At 44.2% G+C, this 10,471-nt stretch overlaps 1 protein-coding gene across 1 annotated transcript in view; it reads right to left on the bottom strand.

Annotated features, from left to right (window-relative positions):
• The window catches only part of C7 (complement component 7), a 47,170-nt gene that overhangs the window by 15,228 nt on the left and 21,471 nt on the right, over nt 1-10,471 (bottom strand). Inside the window, exons 9-13 of the mRNA XM_006774551.2 lie at nt 9,676-9,789; nt 9,026-9,192; nt 6,567-6,795; nt 4,197-4,374; nt 1,220-1,307 (exon numbers count right to left, since the gene is read on the bottom strand). Coding sequence (XP_006774614.1) covers nt 1,220-1,307; nt 4,197-4,374; nt 6,567-6,795; nt 9,026-9,192; nt 9,676-9,789 — 776 coding nt within the window. The remainder of the gene's footprint in view (nt 1-1,219; nt 1,308-4,196; nt 4,375-6,566; nt 6,796-9,025; nt 9,193-9,675; nt 9,790-10,471) is intronic.

The following is a 10,471-nucleotide window of genomic DNA, read 5'->3' as shown; positions in this document are numbered from 1 at the left end:
AATGGAATCCCATATAACAAAGTCAAGCTCAACACTGTGTAAACCTGGCTCTATTTCAGAACTGTTAGTAGCAACTTAGAAAAATATAGACTCTGGGGATCTACCCTAAACCTACAGAATGCGAAAAAATTGGAAGACAGGGGCAAGCAGCCATCTCTATCATTATGGTTCTGGGTGGCTGTGACGTAGCCCATTCACAGGGCAGTGTTCGCAACCACCAGCTCCTTACAGGGAAGCCCATATATTGGAGTTTGGGACAGCAGCCCCAGCATTTGCTAAAGGAAAATAGTCTGCTTGTCCTCATTCTCTGAGCATGTGCTACCTTCAGGAACTTCATGGACTATGGTGACTGCAGTGGGACAAAATGAGTGTCAGTCATACTAGGTCCCTCTCTCTCTACATAAACACACACACACACACACTGCTCTTCCACCTCCCAATATTGCCTACATTTGGGAAAATTTGAGCAAAATCTCAGTGTATGTATGTTCTAGGGCCTGGACCCTGCGAGGCAAAATCATTTGTGGAGAACGCAAGACTGGCCACAGAGAACGCTGATGAACATCTCCTGTGTGAGCCAAGAGGAGGCTTTACTGAGTCTGGGGCCCGAGCCTCATCATGACAAGGAGTGAGAAGGGCACAAATTCACAGAGCCCCTAAGCCAGGAAGATTCCCGAGAATGACAAGTAGCAGCTGACTCGTGTTCCTGCCTGAACAAGAAAATTGCTTAAAGAACAATGACCCATATCGCACCAACACTCACTAATTGTCTGATTGGCTCCTGGAATAAACCTAATACTTCATCCTAGACTCCATATTTATGAGACTTTTTTTCAAAGACTTCTTTCAGTGCAAGAATAGGGGAAGAACTTCCTCATGTTGAAGAACTTGCTTATAGATTCCTATTTTAGTGGGAATGGAAATGTTTAGCTGCCCTCTGGCATGACTGCATTTCTAATTCATTGGGTGGCAAATATTGATTTACCTTGCCACAGAAGATGTACTGACTTCTGCAGAATTCTAAGCGCCTTCGGCCAAAGAACAAAAGTCTAAAACTCTCATCACTAAAACTAAGATGCACACATAAAATGTTTACAGCTCTGTTTCCTTGTGGAAGAAGGACATGGGTTATGACAATAGTGGAGATGCATAACTTGACACAAAGAGTATGCGTAAAGAAAAAAAAAATATATATATATATATATATTTCATAACCAACTTGAACAAATCCGTTGTCCAAGGCAGGGGGTGGTGGACAGAATTCTGTTGGACCTGAAGGCAAAGGAAAACAATGGGGTTCAAGCAATCTGGAAGAGAAAGAAAACAAAATATAATTAATGTGTTGAATTTCCACAGTATAATCTATATTTTTGCACCACAGCAAATTTTTTATTTGCATCTGAAAAGATTGTGTTCATGTAAGTAGGTTAATGAGATATTTTTGTCATTGTCAGAATCAAATGTCTGATCACAACCTGTGATAGAAAACTCAAACATAAACTCAGGCTTGCAAAAGATAGTTAAGTGGCCAGTAGTAGGGGAAAAATAACAGCAGAAAGGAAAGTCTTTCTTTGGGCAACACACCTACTTAGGAAACTTTCAGAGGTCACCTGTCTCAGGCCTACTTTTTCTCCTGCTGGCTGGTTCTGAAATTCTTTTAACACAGAATTAATTCTGTATTAAAAATAAAGTGCCCAGTCCTAGCCAGTTTGGTTCAGTGGATAGAGCATCCGCCTGCAAACTGAAGGGTTCCGGGTTCGATTCTGGTCAAGGGCACATGCCTGGGTTGTGGGCTCAATCCTCAGTAGTGAGCAAGCAAGAAGCGCCAATCCATGATTCTCTCTCATCGTGGATATTTCTAACTCTCTATTCCTCTCCCTTCCTCTCTGAAATCAATAAAAATATATATTTTTTAAGTAAAATGAAAATAAAAACCAATGGAAAAAATGTCCTTTGATGAGGATTAGATGAAAGAATGAATGATAAATAAATAAGAGGATACCATTTATATATATATATATATGTATATATATTTGCAGAATTATAATCAGGGCACATGCCCAGGTTGCAGGCTTGATCCCCACTAGGGGGAGTGCAGGAGGCAGCCAATCCATGATCCTCTCTCATCATTGATGTTTCTACCTGTCCCTCCCTCTCCCTTCCTCTCTAAAATCAATAAAAAATATATTTTTAAAAAATAAGGTAATTAGAGTTAGTGATCCTGCAAAAGAAGTGAGAGAAAATAACAACACTTCTACCTATGTAATACTTTCAACAATAAAGATTTAAAAAAGCACTTCTGACTGAGCATGCGCTATGTGTCTCGGCTCTTGGCAGTCACTCTACGGATGTATGTTGCCTCAGTTCACTGTAATCTATGAGACGTGTGGCGTAAACAAAGGCTTAGAGAGTTGGAATAAGTTGTCCAAGGTTATAGAGTAAAAGATATCAAGGCTGGATTCATGTCTAATTAGTCAGGCTCTTAAAATCACGCTCTCTCTACTTCTCACAAGGCAAACTCTAGAGGGAGCTCATAGTAGTGACAGCAATGACAGCCACCAGGAAGCAGTGTTTTCAATAGTGCCTCTGAGGCTCGTGTATCGCCACTATGGCCTGCACTCCAGGGACACGGATCTGAGGGAAAGCATTAGACGTGGCCTGAGTGCGGCCTCCTTCTGGACTCAGATCCTCAGGCTCTCGCCACCTTCTGAGGAGACTCAGAAATGTGACGTTTTCATCATTTTCCTCCTCTGAGCACCAAGAAGAGTGAAAATACCTCCAGTGCCTTCCTTAGGGTGCCCCTTCCCATCAAGCTTTGTGTCTAAAGGCAGGGGAAGCGATCCAGCGGGCAGCGGCCTCCTGAGAGACCTCCTCTTCCCAGAGGCACCCACCCTGAGGCCAGTGCTGTCTGCTCACCAAAATCCCACATGCTTCCCACCTTCCTCCGTCAGGAGGCATTGCTTACGTCAGATGAGGAGGCAGCGAAGACCTGGGAACAAGGCATCACACCTCCAGACACCCAAGGGTCACACTTTCTTCCATTCCCATGACCTTCACATTATCTGACTAGAACGTGTTGCCAATCCCCGATTGGAAGAGGTTAGTAAGGACAGTGAACACAGTGGGGGGTGGCATAAAAAACCACTGACCCAGGGGTACGATTCATCAACTAGGCATCTTTGAGAGAGTATTTGCAAGGTCCTGGCAACAGGAAGTGAGTGTGAAATGACAGTCGAGATGTTCACCGTCTCTGGTGCCAACATGGAGACACGGGTCATGCTCTTTTATTGTGATGGTGACCCTGAGAACTGCAATATTTTTTGCCAGGCTCGTGAGTAAAAACTGGAGGTAAGACGTGTCAATATCAGAAACTATTGAGAGTTTAGATCCTTTGCCAAAACGGTGATATATTTCCCACAATTTAACTTCTAGGAACTTAAAATGCTTAAAGAAACTGGATCCTGAAGATTATGGGTGGGGGATTTTTAAAGTACGTCCCTATTCAAGTGGAGATCAGAGAATCCCAACTAAAGGAATCCTGGGCTGACGGAGAAGACAGCTGTGCATTGAGCAAAGGGGCCAACTTGAAGATTCTGACTCCAACTCAGGAGGGACTAAGGCAGTGGAAGGAATCACAACGTGCTATTCCCTCAATAAAAAATGTTTGACTTTTTTAAAAAAGATATTAGCCATCTTAAACATCTGGCCTTATGGTTCATCCTAAATAAAAAAAAATAAATGAGGAGTGATATGTCTGAAAAATCATATAACTATTATTGAACACTTACTCTGTGCCAGGCTTAATCTCACTTATAGCCTATTATCACTTTATCTACTATGAAGATCTTAACTTTAGAGGTGTGGCAAGGACCTTGCCCAGGTCACACAGCACGGAGGTGGCCAATCTACTTAATGTCAACACCGCTGCTCGTATCTATGGGACCACACTGCCTCCCAGCTCCCCAGCCTTTTATAACGATGAGTCAGGAAAACTTGAAACATGAGTGCAAGGTGGCCAGGCCTCCATCCTTCAACCGACCCCTGTGCTAAAGGGCAAGGCAGTCATTGATAAAAAATAAAATAAAATAAACAACTGTTTCACGTCCAAATCATCTAGTAGCAGCCATCGCATAGTTCATGGGAACTGCAGGGACACTGTGTCCTATGTGATGGCCAGGAGGCCTGGTCCCCCTCACCGAAGATTCTTCAGCTCCTCATCTTCCTCGCCACACTGCCTGCTCTCCGACGGTTCTCCAATACAGGACTCCCCGCCCCCACTGGGAGGTGGGTTATTGCATTCACGGCGCCTTGTTCTCCTTCCTTCAACACAGGGGCTCCAAGAGGACCAGCAGTTCCAACCTCCGTCCACCTTTCCTGTAAGAGAAGAGGAAGGTCAGGAAGAACTTGCAGAGAAGATTGTGGAGCTCACTGCTCAGCTCCCTGTTCCGTGGTCCTTGGGGGAGGGGACATCAGGGGATTTATTACGTTGGGCATTCACTGAGGTCCTCTACAATGCCAGCGGTCTCTGCACACTGACCAGCACTTTTCATACCATGGCTGCATTAACAAACTTCTTGCAATATCTTAAGTGTGTTTATCATTTTACAACTGTTTCAAAGCACCACGTACATTCCATCATTTATTTACTTCTCACAAGAATGAAGCCAGGTGGGCAGGAGGTCAGTCACCGTTTTGGTTTGAAAGGTATGGAATCTGACATAAAGTGGCTGAATGCCATGCCCGATGCCATACTGGCTGCCAAGAGCCACATCCAGACTGGAACTGTGTCTTACAACTGAGTTCAGGTTCTTTTCATTGTTCCACAGGCTCTCAATAAAGCGAATAAGTTGCTCTTGTTAAAGCAGTGATAGGGCATGAGAAGGACATAGTGTCCTGGTACCCCAGGCTGCCAAGCCCAGGGCAAAGTCGGGAAGTGTGTAAGCGGATGAACTGCTTTTCCTTCCTCTTAGCATCCTTCCCCAGTTCTACACCAGGCACTTCCTCAACCAACCCGGGCACCTTCCACCTCCGGGCTGATTCACGACTCAGTCTTTTAGTATTTCCCCCATCATATTCCATGGGGGAGCCAGGGGAGAGCTGGCACCATCTTCTAAGAACTTTGCTTTACTAGTTAGAAACTGCTCTCAGACACCATTCCCCAAAGCATTATTTTCCGATAATAAGTGGATATGTATACTGGTCCTTAGCTATTTCTACTGTGCAACCTATAACCCTCTTTGCCCCCTATCCCACCCCCCACTCCTCAGTACCACACACCAAAACTAAACTAATTTGTATAATAGTTTCCCATGATCTTCCTTATGCTTTCTTCCATTATTAAAAACTGAGTTAATAAAGTAGTCCCCTGAGTATATCAATAAGGGGTAATAATAGTTTGATATATTATGATTGCTACTCCATTCCTCACCAGCTGGGGAAGCTCCCATTTTTATCAAATGACTGGAAATCCAAGCCACAAAAGGGAGAGTCAGGGGTGGAATTTCAATTTACCAGGAAGGTAGGCAGGGGAGGCATTTGAAGGCAAGGATGCCTTCCTGGTGCTTGTCTATAAGCAACCATCGTTTAGTCATGTATTTATTTATGTATCAAACACTTAATAAGTGACTTCTATAAAATCAAGCTCTATGTCAGGCTCTGGAAATAAAGAAAAAAAATCAAGTCCTGATCTTAAGAAACAATCTTTCTAGGGCAGCGGTCGCCAACCAGTGATCCATGAGGTCCGAAAGGCTGGCGACCGCTGTTCTAGGGAGAGAGAGACATATAAGTAAATATGAAGACAAATGTACATAGTTGTCTCATGCGTGGCCTACTCATAAAGTAACTTCACAGAGCCCTGTTCCAAGTGCTTAAAGCACCAAGCACACTGCCAAGCACACAGCAGGTGCTCAACAAGCACCCATGAATAACTGATGGGCAGGACGTAATACAAACAGAAGCAGAGATGTTTCAAGGACCTGGCCAGCAGAGAGGTTAGGTAGTGCAAGCCTGCACCCCATAGACTTGGGTTATGACGGAAACTTTCAGAGACGACAACGGAAGGGTGGGAGGTGTTTGGGGCACTAAGCTAGTCTAATGGCAGGTGGGGAATGGTGGCAGGCACATGTGTCTGCGAACTCAGACAGAAAAACAGAGACAGACAAGGGCCTTGACCCCAGGGTCCACCATCCGGACATGGAGCGTGGGAGACACTGAATTAAAATGCCCGGTGAGGCCTACTGGTGTGGCTCAATGGTTGAGCACCAACCTATGAACCAGGAGGTCACGGTTTGATTCCCAGTCAGGGCACATCCCCGGGTTATGGGCTCAATCTCCAGTGTGAGGCTTGCAGGAGTCATCAGATAGATGATTCTCTCTCATCTTGGATGTTTCTAGCTCTCTCTCCCTCTCCCTTCCACTCTGAAACCAATAAAAATACATATATTTTTAAATGCCCAGTGAGATTTCCTCCTCTCCATACACCAAGAAGCGCAAGCTCAGGGCCCGGAGAGAAGGGGTTCCCCTTTTCAAGAGGTCCAGCATAACTAGAGAAGAGTCCGCGCACTGACCTGCTTCGTCCCCCACAAGGACTCCATGCTCACAGGCCGCCCCAAACGTGTACGGTTTGCAGTGGCACTGGCACGTGGTGCCCTCCACCGCGGCGAGGCCCCCGTTCTGGCAGGGCCGGCAGTGGCAGGGGTCGGTCTCATCCAGGTATTCCTCCAGAGCCCGTCTCAGGTAGAGTCTCTTCACCGCGGCACAGGGGACCTCCTTCACCAGCTCGTACAAAGGTGTCAGCTGCACAGGGAAAGACAGCCCAGGCAGAAGCCAGGGTTTTAGGCGACAGTATTTTTTTTTTTGACAGTTAAGCTCAAACACCATGGAAACACTTATGGTAATTCCAATCATTGCTTGTTCAAATAAAAAGAGAAAATAATTCACTTCCCTTGCAAGAGAAATCTAGGAAATATTAGACCAGCTAGAGAAGGAATATTTTTTGTACCTTGTGTGCAGGGATAAAATTCTTAAAACCAACAGGACATCTATTTTCTAGTTATTGAAAGGTTGTTTTGAAGATAACACATTTCCACCCCCGCAGAGGACAGAGGAAAAGGGGGCGCACTTATGTTACAGGAAGAGCACGTGCAATTCAAGTTAAATGTCCCGCTGCAGAGAGGAGGCCATCACTCTTTCTCCCTGAAGAAATTTAAAACAGGTTTGCATTGTTGCTCTGTGTTGAATATATCCAATGCTTCGAGACCACAGGGGTGCTGGCTAAGTCTTAACAATCTGCTCGTTCAGGAATAAGAAGGCTCTGATTTGTAGAATCAGGGTAACTACCGTCACCATGGCTGATTCCAGGCTACCTCCATGACGTCACAGAGCGCAGAACTGGGAAGAGATGCGTGTCACTGGCTTTGGAGAGAGTCCATACCATCTACATGCAGCGCACAACTAAGATTGATGCAGAGAATCGGTCACTCTTCCCCCATCTCTGCCCAAGCTCTTTGGAACTGGATGGCATCATACAGCCATAGAGCTGGAACGTACCTCTACTCTCTCTGTTCCTGTCCTGTGTGGCTAATAAATTAGCACAGCTAACTGTGACAGCTACCGTTCTATTGGAAAAGTGCAGAGTTGAGAATGAAAACGAATCTCTGTTCTTTCCTAATCAACTCTTCAGGATTTTTGACGATTTGTATGGGACACTGACAATGAAAATAGGCCACGTTGACTCTTAATGAGTGGCACGTCAAGATGAGAGTTCCTGGGGAACTTCCCCCTCCCCCATCACAGGTATTAGGAGGCAAGTGGGCACAACATGGTGCTGGGGGGCAAACTGAGAAGCGGTTGTAGTTTTTGAGTGTATAACATGTGTCCAGGTTTCTTAATCTCTGAAGGTCAATTTCACCTGGACATTGCTTGACTCCCATGGCAGGGAACAGCTCATAGAATCAATTCTGCTATAGCATTTGTTTTGAAAATATGAATTTGTTCTGTTGAGATGGTCATAGTGAGGAAAATATAAGCATACCACACACGTTTTGCTATTTGCTTACTTACCGTTTTGTCCACAAGAAACACGAGGTGAGCATGGAAAACTGGACATGACTGAATCAAACCACACAGGAATACATAAAACGCACAAACACACGCCTCAAACATCCATCCGTTCACCGCCCACGTGGTACACTACACCCCTCCACATCCCGTGGCACAGCTGGCTGTCACTTCTGATTGTTCTCCTTCCACTTTACAACAATTCACAAGCTGTAACTGCTCCGTCACCCAGCCACATTTTCCTAAGTAATGTGCCACATTCATTACAGCAAATGCATTTCTTAACAATTGAATATGTATAAAACTGTGCTACTGACTTTTCTTTTGTTTTGCTCTTTATTTTTATTTTTGGTGTCTATTTTTTTTTAAATGAGTGTCACAGATTAAATTTTTAGTGTTGTATCCCTAATCCCATTTTCCCCCCTAAACCCTGTAGTCTTTCTATTGTGCAATTTTGCCTAGCTCCCTGATTTTTAGGAACACATTGGTTGCATTATAAAAGAACTGACTGTATCAATAAAACATCCTAAACCTCCACCAGCCCAAACAGTTTTGGTCTTAATTTACACACCCCCAGGCGCTTACAGGCCCCGACCCAGGGAGAAGGTGGTCTGACGAATATAATGAGCCTGAATGCCTTCCTCTTGCGAGAATCTATAGCTCCTCTGAATGAGGGGACAAGAAAACAATCCAATTTAGGGCAAAAGTTTAAAATACAAATTTTTTCATTAATTTCTCTTGGGATTGACAAGACATTTTACTGTTACAACTGAAATATGGACAACAAGATAACAAACCTTCTGTTCCTTATGATTATTATGCATTCCTTTTCTCATACAGAACATAACTGAACTTCAGAAACTGCTAACCACGGCCTTCCCTGTTTAACCAGCTTGATTTAATCTCACTTTCCCAGTGCAAAGCAACAGGACCGCCTTCTGCTGCATGTAAGCGGGGCATCACGCACCTTCTGCTTTATGACCGTGGGAAGATCGGGCACGGAGCCCGCCCAGGAGGAATACCGCTTCTGGTTCCCAGCAGGATTGTCCAGCTCCAGGAAACTAAGGCCAGACACCAAGCCTGGACGGCCCCCTCTGACAAATGGGTCCCCTCGCAACACGTTGCTCTGAGTTCCTGCACAAGGAGAAATCAAATGAAGGAAGTCAGGATCCACAAGTGAAAATGAGAACCTAAGCGTGAAACATCCATCAAGTATGAAAACACAACCCATCCAACTGTATGACATTCTGGAAAAGGCAAAACCAGGGAAACAGTAAAAAAAAAAATCAGTGGTTGCCAGGGGTGGGCAGCGGGAGGGAGGGATAGGTGGAGCATAGAGGGGTTTTAGGCAGTGATGTTATTATCTAGGACACTCTAGTGGTGGATACATGTCATTATACATTTATTCAGCCATAGAAGATTTACAACACCAAGAGTGAACCCTAATGTCATGGACTTTGAGTGATAATCGTGTGTCAATGTAGATTCATCCGTTATGACCAATGTCCCTTATGGGACACTTGCTAAAATGTCAAAGGACTTTGGCGACCAAGAATTAACCAAAGAGAGAGGGTTGGAGGTGAACCTTGTAGTGCATACTGCCGCCTTCTCATTTACCTGAAGCCCATTTTAAAGCATTTTCCAGCTCCTTGCATTTGCTTGAAGAATATTGAACAAACACATAGTTGGCACTTTTGGATGAACATCCCTTCATATTTATTGATGAAACACCTGTTGGGAAAAATTAAAAGGTGCTGAGTTTCTGTATTTGTTGAAGACCTTTGAGATGTAGCCAGGTCTGATGAGAGTGAGGACCAGAGAATGTTTCCAACTACTGAGCCCGTCTAATCAAGAGTGACATGATATGGACATTTCCAAGTGCTCTACAAGAGTGAAGGGTCAAAAAGGGAATATTTGACTTATGTTTGATATTAAACAAAGGAACAGATACTACACTTACTTTCAAATGGTTGAGCCAATATTGGCTCCTGTTCATTTTGACCAGAGAGAGAATGAGGTGCTGGTGATTTCTACATGAAACAGCAGACAGAGCAGAAGCTAAATACCCCAAGGAGTGATATGTTTCACCCATCCATAGTCAGCTTTTCAGGCATAAAGCAAATAGACTAAAGTAGACTGCGATGGCCTCCAGCCATCTACCAGAGACACCAAAAGCTGGGTTCTGGTTCTTCAGCAATTAATTCTTAAAACCCTAGTTCAATAGCCTCTGTCTCTCCATCTTTAACATCGCTAGTTTCTAACATGTCCTTCCCCTGACTCAGAACCTTAGTATGTGAAAATTACCATTCATTATCCAATGCCTTTATTTTTTTAAAATGAGGATCTATAATAAAGTGTGGAAAGATATTTTTCTTATATAATTTTATTAATCACAATAACCTCAATATTTCTT

Source organism: Myotis davidii, unplaced genomic scaffold (assembly GCF_000327345.1).
Source record: "Myotis davidii unplaced genomic scaffold, ASM32734v1 scaffold348, whole genome shotgun sequence".
Lineage (NCBI taxonomy): Eukaryota > Metazoa > Chordata > Mammalia > Chiroptera > Vespertilionidae > Myotis > Myotis davidii.
The sequence above is the reverse complement of the archived record's forward strand: the minus strand, read 5'-3'. Positions and strand labels throughout refer to the sequence as shown.